Source organism: Aquarana catesbeiana, linkage group LG06, assembly GCF_042186555.1.
Source record: "Aquarana catesbeiana isolate 2022-GZ linkage group LG06, ASM4218655v1, whole genome shotgun sequence".
Classification (NCBI taxonomy): Eukaryota; Metazoa; Chordata; class Amphibia; order Anura; family Ranidae; genus Aquarana; species Aquarana catesbeiana.
The window spans coordinates 31,894,815-31,911,819 of record NC_133329.1 but is presented as its reverse complement, the minus strand read 5'-3'; the positions used below and the strand labels follow the sequence as shown (position 1 = coordinate 31,911,819).

Below are 17,005 nucleotides of genomic sequence, written 5' to 3'. Positions count from 1 at the left end.
TGGAGGCTCCTACTTGGGGTGCTCTACAGTTCTAAAATGCTCCATGATGTAGTGTAAACATCTACAATTTCTTCATCATAAATTGACATGACACACGCAAACTGTTCTAGTACAACCATGTACACTGGACAGAATGTGTACTTATTTGACAAGATATATAGTATTTTGTATTTCTTATGTCACCTTTGGGCACAATTAAATGAATTGGTTCCAACAAAATCGATAATTATGTAATGTGATTGAGAACAATTGTTTTGTGTATTTTGGCAACTCAACACTTTGACGAAGGCTAAAGAGAATGAGGACATTGATCCATTTGAGATCCATGCCATTGAACCATTTGAGAGACAATAAAGGTATAGTGGTAGGACTCTTTTTTTTTTTTTTCACATGAAACTGGCATGGCTTTAGGGGAATATTTGGCATGCAAAACTACAATTATATGAGCCTATAAACGTGTGCTTGTAACGATAAGAGCACACCAGAACTTCGTAGATCTAAGAATCGTAGTGTCAAGCTGCATTGTCCAGCTGAGATTTATTGATGTGGCAATTTTAGGATTTTTGGCCACGAAGATAGGAAGAGACTCAAAACCAGAATTTGGCTTTAAATACATCATTTTTTTTTTTAGAAGAACTTTGGTAGCTGTTTGCTAAGTTGAGAATTGTTTTAATTCTCTTGTGGTGAAAATGATGAAGGCTCAAACTTTGACTCTTGTTGGCCAAGAACAGCTTGGAAACCGATGTCTGTTCAGCTGGAAAAGGTTATTCCCCATCTTATTCCTGACACTGGGTGAGTGATATCCGATGGCACACAAAAATAAAAAAAATGTTCCTTTAGAGGAAAAAAGCATTAAAAGTATTTTAGAATAACCTTCTTGGTAGCAATTTGAAGCTTCTGTAACCACCAAAAAAAAAACATTTCATCCCAAAGACTACCGTTTGTCTGCAAAGGTTCTCATTTCTCCAGGTCATGGTGTATCTAGTAGTAGTTGGTCGCATTCAACTGGACTTGTGTGATATTGAAGATGTTCCAAAGCTTATCCAGCCCACTTCTTAAGTTCCTGAAGAAGCCATAACATGTCTTTAAGTTTACAAAAGGATTCCAATTGAATATGAATAACTACTACTAGACACTGAAAGCTACTTTTTTCTATGATTATTTATTTATTGTGTTTTTATTATAAAATACTAGTACTAGTAAAAGTAAATAAGTAAATACATATAAAAAAAATAGATTAAATAAATAAATATATATATATATATATATATATATAAATGTTATTTAACCTATTTTTTTTATATGTATTTACTTATTTACTTTATGTGTTTTATAATAAAATAACAAAAAATAAATAATCATAGTAAAAATATATATATATATGTATGTGTGTGTATGTATGTATGTATGTATGTATGTATATATATATATGTATATATGTGTGTGTGTGTGTGTGTATATATGTATGTGTATATATATGAGATGGGATTGCTGCACAAAACAATTTTCTTTATGAAAATGGAAAGATTAAAAATACATCAAGGTTACGTGGTATTTAAGGTTGACAGTTTCGGGCTGAACAGATAACGCCCTTCTTTAAAAAAAAAAAATACCTACAAATCAGCACATATGTAGCTTAGATATTTATCTCTCTCTCTCACAATTAAGTAATTAAGCAATCTAGAACCAATTAACAACTGAATGATTATTTACACAAAATGTTTGCAATACATGAGAAAGCTCAATATTGAAAACGAAAAAGGATCGACTCTCCCACACTGTAAAAAAGAAAAAAACTTTTACCTATAACAAAAAATTACAATATATGTAATAATTTAACCAAAAAAAAAAAAAACAATCACAATTTACTACTAACCACCATTAATACAATATATGTATATCGAGAAAAAAAATATAAACAACAAATGTATAAACAAGAAAAATAAATGTTAATAGACAAAATAAAAATACATTAAAAAAATTGTAAAAAAATCAAAAAGAATTATATTAATCAAGAGAGTCTCTCAAAGAAACAATTATAAATCAAAATAAGAATGTAACCCTATTTATATATAAGTAATCTTGATTTATAAATTGCATTCCTTTATTTATTTTTGATTTATATTTGAGGACAGAGCCTAAAAAAAAAAAAAAAGAAAGCTAATGCAGCCATCACATCTAAGAATTGGTAAGCTGCAATATAATTAATGTTTGCTTTTGGGGTTTAGTACTGCTTTAAAACCCCTGATCTAATATAAAGAAAAGTAGAAGTAGTAGAAGACACGCAGCAGTAATCTTCTGCCACCTACTGGGAAAAACTGTGTACAGAATGTATTGGTCGGTGTATCACACACATTATGGGGTTGATTTACCACAGATGAAGAGTGCAAGATCTGGTGCAGCTGTGCATAGAAACCAATCAGCTTCCAGGTTTTATTGTCAAAGCTTAATTGAACAAGCTGAAGTTGGAAGCTGATTGGCTACCATGCACAGCTGCCCCAGGTTCTGATTGCAACAGCTTCAGTAAATCTCATCCTATGTTTCTCTTCTCCAGGTGTTGTCCTGAAAGTGGCTTCCTGTACAGGTAATGTTCTACTTTTATATTTGTCTTTCGATATAGCAATATCTTTGGGCAGACGATGTTAAATATTTTAACGTTTTATGTTAAAATATTTTATATATCTAAAATCTAAAAGTATGTTTTTTCTTTTGGCAATTAGTTAAGATTTGTTGACGTTCAAAAGAAAATGAATAGTTCTAAGACTTAGGCCTTGTCCAGAAATGGCGTTGCGAGAACTAGCATTCCCGCTTGAGATTCTGAAAGCACAATTTACACACGTTTTCTGCAAGTTGTGCATAGGGCAGCTCATTTACTTCAATGGGCTGCCCTATGCGCATTTGTTGCCCAAAAGAGGTTCCTGCTCACTCATTGAGTCATTGAGGTGTTACAGGCATGATGGGATCCTCCAATGGGCACCATGACAGTGGAACCCCCCCCTCCCCCCCTCCCCGGCCTGACCTAACCAGCACCAACAGTAGTCTTTCCCATTCCTTCCTCATCCTCAGGCTTTATGGCAATGGACCCCAATAGCAGCTTCACCTAGCACAAGTTTTATTTCCAGAAGACGTTCCCATCTTGAGGTTAGGAGAAGGAGAAGTCTACACAATGGCAGCCTTTTGACTCCTTTATTGGAACACAATTGATGAACAGATTTACACACTTTAATTTATCCCAATGGTGACAGCACATTCCTTGCAAACAGATAACCACAGAGTTGAGAGCTGAGTTGAGGAGCAGCCCAATACTTTAAGGCAGCCTTTCTCAACCTTTTCAACACAGAGGAACCATTGAAATAGTTCTCCAGTCTCCGGGAACCCCTGCTAAAAATTAGAAATCTACAACTCATGATACCATATTGTGATGGTCAGTGGGAAGAATGGTCCTTATACTTATGGTCCTTACACTTGTGGTCATTGGGAAGAATTACCTCCTTACAGATGGCTAAAAAGATCAATGGTGTCAGTGGGAACTTATCTGAGAGGCAGAAATTGCCCAATGCTGAAGGAACCCCTAGCAGCCTTTGGAGGAACCCTGGTTGAGAATCACTGCTTTAAGGTATTGCCAGAGTTCTATATCTCATATGACTAATGCTGCGGCTCTCCTTCCTTGCTTCTCCACTAAGGGAAGCTGCCAGAAGCTAACTCCTCAAAAATTATGTGTTGCCTATCTTGGTCCTTGCACTGCTTCCAATGACCAACCCACCGACTATTTATATATTTAACTATTTACTGTATATAGAACCCCTTTGTCCAACACCACTGCACCACACTGGCAAGGACAGGACTGACACTACCTTACTATTTATGGTATACACCATTCACTACTCGAGGGACCTCTAGTGGCTACCTAAGCGATTACATGGCCTACTTTGCGCTAAGGGATCTCTGAGCTACAGGATCTCTAATCCCAATTATTACATTTATTAAAATGGCAAGATCTAGTGACCAATTTGGAGAACTACACTGGACACTCCTGTGCCCATACCCTACAAGCCTATGCCTTGAACCTTCCACCTATCTCAATCAATCTCCTAAGCTCAGGTTAACTCTCCAGCTAAGAACCATTATTACAAAAAATGATTGAAAAAATAACCGAGACAACCCTATTATTGTCAATATTAAGGAAATTGCTTGCGTCAAAATACAACACACCAAAAGAGAAAAATCTGTACCCACTTACTCACATCAGACATTGAAGAAGTTTTTAGGCCATGACCCTCCATGGGCCTAAGCTGGTGGTCTGTGTCTGGGTATGCAGGCTGGACTCTGGACCCCTGGTGGGTTTAGCTCGACAGAACACTTTACTTTTCTTTTCCAGAATGTGGTCATCCGTCTATATCCCAGCGTGTTGTGGGGGGAGAGAGTACTTCTCCAGGCAAGACGCCATGGATGGGAAGCCTCGTCTACAATGGCAATCATGTCTGTGGGGTGTCAGTCATATCCAGAACCTGTTTGGCCACCGCGGCTCACTGTCTAAAGTAAGTTGTCTACCACAATTTCAATTCTCTTTTCCAAAAGTGCAAAGAACAGAATAATAATAAATTTGAACAGGAAATGAATGTGAACCTTCACATGCCTGACGATGGGGCCTTGTGCGGCTCCAAAAAGTTGCCTTATGTCTGTGATCTCTCTGCAATAAAGAAACCTTTGGACGGTGATTGTTGATCCATGGTGTACTGGCGAATTTGTACACTTGCTTGATGTTTCCAGGACCCAGCTGGTAATCTCTGAGGCACCCAGGGCCGGTGCTTGACTATTTTGCACCCTAGGCAAGGCTAACACCAACCCACCCGCCTCCCCCCCTTAGTCTTGCCTAGGACTGCGTAGTTGACTACAACAGGGTCAGAGCGGACTCACCGGGGCAGCAGAATTTCTTCTACATTCAGAGACATGGTGCCCACCTCCCAGCTGCCCCCTTGCCCACCTCCTACCCAGCTGTCCTTGTGCCCAACTCTTTCACCTCCTCCACTTTCGCCCTCCTCACAGGCTGAGTTGCTGCTGACCTTCTCTGCAGCAGCCATGACGATGTCCTCCACGGCTGCTACTTTCTCTGGAGAGTCAGTCAGCGCCCGATCCCTGTGTAGGGCCCTTCGTGTTCCCCAGCCAGGCTAGTGGGGAAGTCAACGGCCATGGCTGCACCCCCTAGGCAGCAGTGCGCCCTAGGCAGCTGCCCAGATTGCCTAGTGGGAGCACCGGCCCTGGCAGCACACACCGTTTTATGAGTCTTGTTTTCCAGGAAAGTGTGCGATAGGAATATTGATAAGAATTAATGTGAACCTGACATCAAATATTTTTTTTCATGGTAAAGAGGTTCTTCAGTCCCTCCACTCACCCAAAAAAATTTAAGGACGATAGCTTCAAATAGTGCGGCTGCTGACGTTTAAAGTGGTTGTAAACCCTTACAGACCACTTTTTGCTAATAAGGCTTACCTGTAGCTACCCAGGATATCTCCTAAACCTGCACGGTTTAGGAGATATCCCTTGTATCTGCATGTGCTGACATCATCGGCACATGCGCACTGAAGCAATGTCACGTACAGGGCGTTTGCTTCAGCGAGTGTGCCAATACTGGCGTCTCGCGCGCGCGTGCCGGAGTGACGTCATCGCGGCTCCGGCCAATCACAGCGCCGGAACTGCGATGCCCGGATGTAACCCCCTGAAAGTGATGTCGCTGGCTGGTGCTGCTGTGTATGGGCACCGCAGCGAGGGCTTCGATCTCAGGTGAGTATTACATAAGAGCTAGTATGCTATGCATACTAGCTCATTAGGCCTTTGTCTTGCAGGTGTTAGTTTTTTTTTTTTTTTTTTTTAAGTGGGTTTACAACCACTTTAATAAAATTACGTTTACCAGTCTCAGGATCCAACGCTATCCTCACCCCAACCACTTACCGCAACCTGCCGTGGCTGTACGTCGGTACTTTGACGTAGAATACCGGGGTTATGGCACCAGATAGCTGTCATAATCCCGGTATTTTCTTCAACGGTGGGCCGTTCTGTAAGCTGTGGGTTGCTCCCTGTACTGAGGCTGATCGCTACACTGGCTACTCCTTCTGCTGGGCTCTTGCAAGTGCTGCATTGACAGGGCGAGGAGGGGGACTGACCGGACTAGTCTGTAACTTACCTGTCACATTTTCACAAACAAGACATTAGCTCTGCTGGAGGGGATCGGCACATTGAAAGGGGGGGGGGGGGCGATGGGGGACTCGGGAGTGCTCACCACTGAAGGCTGGGGGGGGGGGGGGGTGTTGCTGCTGGCGGGAAAGAGTGCATCGGAGTGGGAGAGCAGGATGAGGCACTCACCACTGAAGCCACGAGAGCGGGGGGAGTACTACTGGTGGGACACGGGAGAGAGCGTATTCAGCGGGGGGGGGGGGGGTTGAGGGTATGGTGCTGGTGGAGGGCTGCAGGTACTTTTCACACTTGCTGGGATTGTAGCTTATGCTGTGGTGTCAAAACCCAGACTGTCCGGGTCATTCCCGTACAGGTGGCAACCCTAGGTACCTCCCCCCCAAAAAAAAAGAGTCAAAGAGGCAGGGGATATAAGGCAGAAAAGTGGAACTTCCATTTAGGGGGGAAATTCCAATTTAAGAAAATACATGCCCAGTGTCATTGTAACGCTTGCATGTATTTATTGCCTCTCGCAGAGATCACAGTACTCCCCCTGACAATGCTTTCACCTGCTTTTCTCTCCTGAGGGATTGCACCATTTATACTCAGGCCTCATCTGGGGTCACCATTTACTTCCTGGACTGAGATGACACAATCATGTAAATCCTGGTGTCTGGGGTGCTTGGCTGTGTTCACAAAATGTCTGATACAGATCAGCCCCTGCTGGAGCTGCTCACTTTGTGACTTCTTATTGAGTTTCAACATTTTATTCTGACCACTGAGGGAGAGGAGACTGAGGAAATGTTTCCTCCTGCCTGCAGCACACTGATGCTATTATCTCAGAAAAGTCACTGGATTAGAGCTCAAGGATGACTTTTTAATGATAAAACGTGTAGCTTTCCTGAGAAATGATACTGTTGCTGTAAATTGCGGCATGCCAAGAACTTATTTATGTGGACTTGTAAAGGTACCGACAGGTTCATTTTAAATGGTGGAAACCACCAATTGATTAAGTTTACCCAAGACCAACTCCTTACACAAATAGAGGCAAGATTGCCCCATAGAACTTCTCCCCTGTAGGAAGTCCTCCTCCTTGTCGCTCTCCTCTTGCTACATTCCCGTATGTAAGTGCATGGCCGGGTGGTGGAATGGCTAATGAAATCAGGACCATTGTAATGGAGATGTTATGAAGGTTTGATAATGTTCATTCTTTCTTTCTTAGTGGAAAAGATCCAACGAAGCTCTCCGTCGTGCTGGGCACCGTGAACCTCACTAGTCAGACCAGAGTCACCGACTCTGTCACCAGAGTCGAAATAGATGTAAAAAACGTCACCCTTTACCCGAACTACAATGACAAAAACTACGCTGGAGACCTTGCAATGCTTGAATTGAAGAAACCCATAAATTTCACAAGCAACATTCTTCCAATCTGCCTCCCTGGGCCCAATCAGAACTTTCCCGATGGGATGATGTGTTCCCTAACAGGCTGGGGGTCCATTTCAGAAGGCGGTGAGTGACATTCCGTCCCGAAGGAGCTAGCACCCTAGGTGTGGGTAGCCCTGAAATGAATTAAAGTGACCGCTCTAACTATGAAAATGCTGCTGCCAGGGAACCAGGAGAGGGTGTGTGGGTAGATACAGAGGGGTGTGGCGGGCAGTAGACACACAGAATCCAAGTATAGCTGTCACCCTATGGCCAAGGAAATCAAAGAGGAAGCAAGTTCCTCACAACTTCCTCCCCCATCTGCATTGCCGTTACAGTCAAGCGCCACCTGCAGTGAAAAACATAGACTGTCCCAGCCTACAGTATCCTGCCAACTACGCCAAAGGTGGGTGGGTGCAGCATGGTGTGGTGGGCAGTAAACACACAGAGGCGTTGATTTTCTAAAACTGGAGAGGGCAAAATCTGGTGAAGCTCTGCATAGAAACCAATCAGTTTCCAGGTTTTTTTTATCAAAGCTTAATTGAATAAGCTGAAGTTAGAAGCTGATTGGTTTCTATGCACAGCTGCAACAGATTTTGCACTCTCCAGTTTTAGTAAATCAACCTCAGATTCCAAGTTCGGCAATAGTAATATATTGTTGAAAAGTTCAGCAAGTAAAAACAAGCCCAGCGGGAAGTCAACTTGTCCAGAGCCACTTGCAATTGTAACACTGATGGACCAGTAGTCTGAAGACCTGAAGATGCTGACAGTGTTTGCCACAAGGAGCAGAATGCGGCTTGGCCAGTCCAAACCCAATGGAGAGACTTCCTAGGAGAGTCTTTGCACTTCCCCTACTCCTCCGGAACCTTTCCCTGACTCTAAATATTGTCCCCGTAAGATGGGTGTCCTGTCCCTTTGCTAGCCACTTGCAAAATGCGTACCAAGCTCAGGATTAAGCCTTAAATAGGCTCTGCCCCCACCCAAGGTGGCCACTCAAGTCACATGGGGCGTCAGCATCCAATCGAATAGTAGTCTCTCTGTGACCGAGAAAAACATAGAGGAACAAAGTTCCTCACAACTTCCTCTCCTATCTGCATTGTTGCTATGGTCAAGCGCCACCAGCAGTGGAGAACATAGACTGCAGCTGCCTACAGATGATCTGCCTAAGACCAGCTAAAAACTAATAGGCACAAGGTGAAAAAAAAAATCATAGTGTAGCACGTCAAATCAAAGAAGGGTATTGAAGGTAAAACTTGCACTCACAAAAGTGGTGGAAAGCAGGCAGGTAAGTTTCGAAACCATGGGGGACAGTCAGCATGACCTCAGCATACCCCAGCCTTGGTCACTGGCATGAGGATGAAGCAGGACCCGGGCAATGGAGCAGGACCCGGGCACTGCTAGCCATTGTGGATACCACCCAAAGACTGCTGTGAAAGGTCTACGGATCACCGGCTTTTGATCTATGTTGTTTTTGACATATTAAAAATGGTATGTTGGAACAGTGTAGGCCACCAGAATGTAGAGTAAAAGTGGAGTTACGCCAAAGGTGCCAGACCTTGTAGCATTTGAGAGGACAGTTTATTTTCTTATACAAAATATTTTCATAAGGGATGGTCTCATTTATTAACTTGTTTTGGAGGTTCAGCAAAAAAAAAAAAAAATTATGGCTTTACTGGCTGATATAATGTCAAAATGTGCCACTCATCCTTATTAATGTCGTCTTCTTTTTCCAGTTTCATTACCTTCGCCATACACCCTACAGGAAGTGAAACTCCCGCTGATAAATGCCGAAACATGTGATCAAATGTTCCTTGCTAAATATGGAAACATGTACACACCGGGGACTATCCGCAGTGACAATATTTGTGCCGGTTATGCCAACCAAAGAAAAGATGGTTGCCAGGTGTGTAAAACCGACTTCATGTCTTCTATTTTTTATTTTCTATTTTGTTATTGAAGATTTATTTGATGTTGACATCCCAAGCAGTTTTGTACACAGGTAATGTTTTGAGCAAGGCTAAGTTGTTCTTGTTGTTGTTTACCAACTTAGAATCTAGTAGGATAAGGGGCAGAAAAAAAGAGGTATGTGTAGTTGACTCTTAGCTCAGTCACCCTACAGAGTGAAGCCTCTACCCTGGCTTTCAATAGCCCAATGCCAATGCCCAATGCTCTATGGTCTACTGGTCAATGGGAAGTCCAATTTTCCACAGACTAAAATTGAATAACAAATATGTATGGTGTATGGCCAGCTTAAGGAAAGCCAACAAGTTGTAAAAATATTAACAGAAAAACACAATAGAATGCTTATATGTAGTGTATGGTGGGTTAAAATAAAGATTGGTGCATGGCTGACTGGTCGATCAAACACCATACTTAAACTTGCTTGTATATAGCCAGATGCTTTTCTTGATAGAAGAAATGGTCCATTTGGAATTTCTGGGATTCATTTTTTGCTTATTTTTTTTTCAGGGAGATTCAGGAGGTCCCTTGGCATGCCAGGTAGGTGACACTTGGTTCCTGGTTGGGATTGTCAGCTGGGGGGTTGGCTGTGCCACACCTGGCATCCCTGGAGTCTACACCAAAGTCTCCAACTTCACCACTTGGATGGTTGAACACTGTGAGCTTAACGACATCTTCACCAAAAAAATCAACACCACAACAGTAAAGACTGCAACATTCTCCACTGCCAAATTCTCCACTGCCAAATTCTCCACTGCCAAATGCTCCACTCAACTGCCCAAACAGGCAGCTCAGGGCTTAAGTGTGATCCAACAAACCACTGCTGCCAATGGAGCCAACCTTGGATCTTCTATACCGATAAGCCTCCTGATTATATCTTCAATAATCACCAAAATACAGGACATTCTGTGAAGGATTATTTGAAATACCATAATTAAGATGACAAAGCCAACATGTTATTTTTTTTCCTTCATATTTGTGTATTCTCTCCCATTATGTTTTTGGTGAGACTCTCAAGGAACACTAACGCTGAACTTTCAACTAACTATTTATGGCTTATTTGATTAAGTCACCCCTCAAAGTAGAAGTGGAAGCATATTTCTGCATCCCAGAACAAGTTGCAGGCTTGTCCTGATAAAAATCCAGATAGTTATTAAATGTAAAGAGGAAAGGTTTGATGCTACTCCCGACCAGCCCAGGTGCACAAACGATAAATGGGGCCTCAGCCTACTTGTCTCCACCAAACCACACATCCTGATGCATTTTGCCCTGTCCAACGGGGTTTAAGCCTAGGGACCCTATGATTAAGCCACCGGTGGGCAAGGGTAAATGTATGAGAGTGGTTTGGTGGAGAAAAGTGGGCTGAGGCTGCTTTTTATCGTTTATTCAACTGAGCTGGTCGGGAGTAGCAGTAGCGGAGATCCTTTCCTCTTTATATATCTATTCATGGCTCCTTATCCCTTAACCATTTGTATGATGTAGCTAGTAAAGGAATCCTGTACTGAGAGTTTATATAGGGAAACTACCGCTAAATGTTCCTTTTGAACAGTTATTTGGCTTTTATGCGGATCCTATGACATTTTTAGAAAGTCAGTGGTTTTCAGGTTTCCTTTAGATTCGGTTCACACTATACAGGTGAGTCTGAGTGTGGGTGTTTTCCTGTTCAGCACGTTTAGGGCAGTCCATTCATTTCAATGGTGCTGCCTTATGTGCTAGAAACACTGAAAATAAGTCTCTGACTTTTTGCCAAAAAACACGCCACATCAAACTGCATGATGCTGTTGCACCATACAGCTTGGACCTTGGGAAAAAGCTCACGTTTGCAGATCCATGGGGGGGGTGGCATTAACTAATGACACCGTTGTGCATCTGCTACGGGGCAACGCGTTTCTGTGCTGGTGGGGAAAGTGTGTGATTTTGCAACCATTGCTGACGCTCCAAGGTGTGAACCTAGCCTTAGCTCTACTCTGAGATTTAAAGACCCTTGTGTTGTTGCCTTAGCAATAATAAAGATAGTAAATAGTTTTTAGGTGACAGACAGCTTTTGAAATCACTCTAAATCAGCCTCTAAGGGTAAAGCCACAGCTTTGCCTGTGGGGAACTCACAAAAAATCATGTGCTTTCTACAGAAACGCGTAGCCCCTTAGCAGATGTGTGACGACGCTGTTAATTCTGGACGGAACCCCCACACATCTACAAACTTATGTGTTTTTGGAAAAGTCAGAGACTTCTTTTCCTAGTTGCTCGTTCATAGGTCAGCTAATTGAAATGAATGGGCTGCCCTACATGCGGCCTGTGGGAATGCCCGCACTCGGTTACACCTGTATGGCGTAAGCCGAACCTTAAATATATAGTTTGTGTTTGAGCTCTTTGTATATTATTTAAATGTTTGCTTAATATATACAGTAAGATACCGTGACCACACTCCCTTAATATTTCTAGAATTTGTATGTTTTTATTTTGTTTACCTCATAATTTATTAAGCCCTGATATATGGACTTCCAGTTTTTTCCCTATACATTTTTACACAATACTTCAATATTGAAAGCAAGCAGAAAATTTAGGGGTCTAGGTCTTTCAGATATCTTAAAGCTGAACTCCAGCGATGATATACTTTGCTTACACTGGGCCAGCTTGGCGCGATATAAGCATGCATATGTGATATCTGATCAGCCTCTGTGAAAGCTGTAAATCATTGTAGTAGCCCAAGCTATTACCGTGATGGCTGGCAACTTTTGGGTTCCATGCCAAGAGGCTGTCCTTCTACATAATAACCCCACAGGGGGTATGCTCGCTTGACATGGCCACTATTTTGAACATTGGGCCAGCTTGGCTCAATGTATTTATGCATATATGATATCTGATCAGCTCCCCTGTAAACTGAACCATTGTAGTATCCCAAGCTACTCCAGTGATGGCCACAATCTTTTGGGTGCCGTACCAAGTGAGGGCTCTTCTGTTAATTAACCACATGGAGTTACTGGTTTGGCATGGCCACCATTTAGGCTCCATTTCCACCTGTGTTTCATGTTTTATGCACTTTTTTGTGTGTGTTTTTTTGCACATTGTTGTGCGTAAGCACACTTGAATGGGCTTCCCCTACAAATGGGCCAAAAAGGCTCTTGAATTTTTGCTTTAGCAGTGAGCCTTGCAAGCTCTTGTATCTCTCCATTTTTTGTGTGTACAACGCATTTCATCACATGACGAAACGCGTGTCTGCTAGCTGCATTTAGGGTGCTATTAACAATTAATGGCGCCGCAAGCACGATGTGTGTTTTTGGGAATGAGTGCAGAAAAGTGCAGGTGTGATCAGGGCCTTAGAGAATGCCTTACATTTTTCTCAATTCTGTCAATAATTATAGTAAAATAAATGACCCAACATCTACCTTAATAGGAGTATAGGGTTAATGACAAGGGTCAGGTTGATTGCTAAACACACAGGTGGTAGGTGGCAAAAGGAAAGCATAGTTGTGATATATGTACAGGTGGGGGGTGTGGGTAAAGAAAAATCTGCAATGTTGTATTTATTTTCTTTATATTCTTATGGTCAGGAGTACAAAATAACGTTTTCTTTTTTTTGGTAGGCAAATAGGAAATATTACATATAAATATGTTGCATTTCTGTATCCAGACAGCAGAAGGCCCCTTTGCATGTGCTTATCTCCTGTGCAGATTGCCTTCTGCTCATAGAGCTCAGTAACTCAAGCTGAAATGTACACACATCTGGCAGACTCAGAGTAGGGACTCCTCCTCATCCAAGCCATGTACAGATTGGCGATACAGAGTCTTAATTAAAGAGAGTGTGTGAAGGCAAACATCTTCTGCTAAGTTCTAGAAGACCCCTAGTGCTCTGGGAATCCTCTGTCATGGGTACTACCTGTATTAATGTTCACATGTAAAACAAAGATTTTATAGAAATATTAAACAAAAAATAAAAAAAAACTGTTTATAATATAATAAAGTTTTTGTTTCAATAATACTATACATGTAGTGCTACCCCTGCAGGGATTCACTTTTTTCTTTTCCAAACAGTATAGAGGATGCCAGTCACCCAAGCAACAATCCATTCATTACGGCTCCAATAAACAGCCTAGAGCAGGCGGGTCTCAAACTGGCGACCCTCTAGCTGTTGCAAAACTACAAGTCCCGTCATGCTTGTAACTGTCAGTCTTGCAATGCCTCGTGGGACTTGTAGTTTCGCAACAGCTGGAGGGCCGCCAGTTTGAGACTCCTGGTCTAGCGGTTGTCTTTTTATGGTTTATTGCTGGTAAACATTGGAAACTGGATGGGAATTGGGGCATAGGGTACTCCAAAAGTGCTCCCCAATGGTTGGTGATCAGAGGACAGTCTTTCTAATAGTAGTAGAAGCTAGTAGCGAACAGTCCTAGGCCCCACAGCTGAAGACCATGGGACAAGTCTTTGGGCATCTGGTTACTTTACACCAACGTGTAACTATTGGTGCCCAGCTGTCATGTACCAGATAAGACCAGAACTGTGTGGACTGCAACAGAGGAAACCCAGACGTTTATAAGTGAAAATATAAAAGATATAATAAATAAAGATAAATGAATAAATATAACACAACTTAATAAAGATAAATGAATAAATATAACACAACCACCTCCAATATGCACCACAACCAATACAAAACAGAACCCCACAAATAATAATAATAATAGAACAAATATATACAAGTAAGGGAAATACCGAGATCATAAACAGAGCCAGGCCAGGGTCGTCAACGGGAGGTCAGCAGCGGGGGAAGGGAAACAAACAGGACAAGAGAGGATGGATGGATCACAGGAGGGACGGGTCAGATAGAAGGCTCAGGGTCCAGAGCAAGGAAACAGACAGGGAACAGGGACAACAGGCTCCAGGAATCAGGTCTCAGGTACAGGAATCAGGTTTCAGGAATCAGGTAAACAGGATACAGGCTGCAGGTCAGGGCTCAAGGAAAATACCAAGGCAAGATTTGTGTGCACCTGCCGGGTATTTATACTGCAGCTGCTAATTAAAGTCAGGTGACACCTGTCTGCAGAGGGGAATACCTGCTCCATACTGCCAGGATTCCTCAGCTGGTGGACGCCAGTACTGCCGCCCAAAGGTGACAAAATACCAGAAGGGAAAAGCTCTTCTGACAGCTCCAAACTGCCAGGAGACACCTGCTGGTGGACCTCAGTACTGCACGCCAAATGATCGATATTACCAGCGGAGGGGGCCTTTCCTGACAGTACACCCCCTCCGGACACTCCAACTAGCCGTTGCTGGGGAAAGTCCATGGTGTCCAGCCAGGCAGTGGGCACCTCAAGCTGGGCAGCGGGCACTTCAAGCTGGGCAGCGGGCAGTGGCACATCAGGCTGGGTAGCAGACAGGAACACACCAGGCTGGGCAGCGGACAGGAAGACACCAAGCTGGGAAGCGGACAGGAACGCACCAGGCTGGGCAGCGGACAGGAACACACCAGGCTGGGCAGCGGACAGGAACACATCAGGCTGGGCAGCAGACAGGAACACATCAGGCTGGGCAGCGGACAGGAACACATCAGGCTGGGCAGCGGACAGGAACACATCAGGCTGGAATAAAAGAAAAAAGAAAAACTGCGCTTGGAATAAGTAAACAAGCTGCGGTTACAAGTGAGGCACACCAATACAAAATTAAAACAAAAAAAACGCGCTATAAGGTGATATAAACAATAATGAGAATATGAAGTCCCATATACAAATTGTGTAGTCCCATATAAACGTCCAAGACAAAAGAAGGTAAGTCTATCATAGGTGAATAACGTGAAATTCATCCAAAGTAAATATGTGATGAGAAGACATTTAACTGGAACACACCAATAGGTATTGCGCTTACCAGAAGTAAGCCAAAATGGGGCAAGTGGCTTAAACCCAGCCTGGGCCTTTGGATGAACGATCCAGGTGAGGCAGGATAAACGCACTCGTCCCGTGTATCCAGTCCACAGAGATTTATCCAAAAATATATGACAAAAACATAGCGTAATACTGATGACATAAAACACTCCAAAAACAAATAATAAGTGCAACACTCAACATAAACCTAAAATCATGTGTGGTCATAAAACATCCAGTGTCAGAGCAACAACTAGGATGGATAGGTGAGTGTCATGCAATCATGCAAAGATATATATTGTAGTGAGTAGGTAGGATAGAAATGTGAACGATATCCAGATTCTGCTTACCAGATATAGGTAGAGAGTAAGCATGTACCGATCACCCAGATAAAGACATGAAAGGAGATCCCTATAGGTGCAGCACACCACATGTACAAAACTGCTTACCAGATGACAAACCATTGTGAGCAAACTCCATACAGCCAAAGACTGATCACCATATATAGAAACACCGGGTATAAACTGCAGCGAACCTTAGGGAAATCCTGCTTACCAGATATCCAAACAAGGTGGGCAGATGCAATAGAGCACAAGATGGACTTCTGACATGAACGGCGTGGATACGTCCTGACCAATTGGACCCGAGCTCAGCAGTGCATATATGGTAAGAAAGCAGCCAATAGTGTGATACTGCATAAATCATAATTTATTAAAATAGAGTCACACTTACACTTAAATGAAGGTTTAAAACGAAGGAATAAAACGAAGCCGGCCGGCACTCAAACACACTCCCGTCCTCTACAGGGCAACGTGGTGACGTCAGCACGTCCCTCCCAGATGCATTTCGTCATACGTTGACGTTTTCAATGGGGAACGGGCAGCGTGCTGAGCCACCACGTTATATGCGCACATCAAGCCTCGCTCTGAGTCCCACTCAGGGAAACACACAGCGCCATCTTGGATGTGGGCATCTACATTGCGTAACATAAGGAATGGGGCCAGTAAGGCATACTGAGGTACCACCAGACAAACATTCCTCTAACTAAAACAGATGTAAATGATGACATATCAAAGACCAACCTTGAGACTATAAACCTATGACACTAATAGAATATTAATACCTGAAGTGTTCAAGTTCAATATTTTTAGTGGGTATCATCAATACTAATAAAAATAAAAATAAAAAAAACTTCTAAATCATATAAAACAGAAACAATATTCTCCCATCAACACTCAAATGTGCCACACAAATCATGCTATAGGTATAATGAATCATGAAAATATCTATACATATGTACTGAAAGGAATAACCTTATATTTGCTGTGAATGGGATGAACTACTCCCCAAAACAAACAAGGCTACCTTATATGAACAGGCAGCAAGATTACCTATTACCTGTCTTGAGAGATATGAAAATATCTATGCATATGTACTGAAAGGAAAACCTTATATTTGCTGTGAATGGGATGAACTACTCCCCGAAACAAACAAGGCTACCTTATATGAACGGGCAGCAAGATAAGACTTAGCTGAAGAAAACTTATAAATCATAATATTGCTTAGGGTGAACCCCATATTAAACAGAAAACTCAAAACAAAAT

The 17,005-nt window shown here is 42.5% G+C and overlaps 1 protein-coding gene across 1 annotated transcript; it reads left to right on the top strand.

The window, feature by feature from the left end:
• Nucleotides 1–395: 395 nt before the first annotated feature.
• On the top strand, nt 396–13,479 carry LOC141148261 (serine protease 33-like). Its single transcript, XM_073635529.1, has 6 exons — nt 396–792; nt 2,555–2,584; nt 4,379–4,538; nt 7,391–7,677; nt 9,324–9,493; nt 10,060–13,479. The coding sequence occupies exons 1-6, from the start codon at nt 690–692 to the stop codon at nt 10,459–10,461; spliced, it is 1,152 nt and encodes a 383-aa protein (XP_073491630.1). The 5' UTR covers nt 396–689; the 3' UTR covers nt 10,462–13,479.
• Nucleotides 13,480–17,005: the final 3,526 nt, after the last annotated feature.

Coding starts and splice junctions, on each gene's coding strand:
- LOC141148261 (XM_073635529.1), top strand. CDS start 690: ATGATGAAGGCTCAAACTTTGACTCTTGTTGGCCAAGAACAGCTTGGA. Junction 2,585..4,378: donor GAAAGTGGCTTCCTGTACAG/GTAATGTTCTAC, acceptor TTTCTTTTCCAG/AATGTGGTCATCCGTCTATA. Junction 4,539..7,390: donor ACCGCGGCTCACTGTCTAAA/GTAAGTTGTCTA, acceptor TTTCTTTCTTAG/TGGAAAAGATCCAACGAAGC.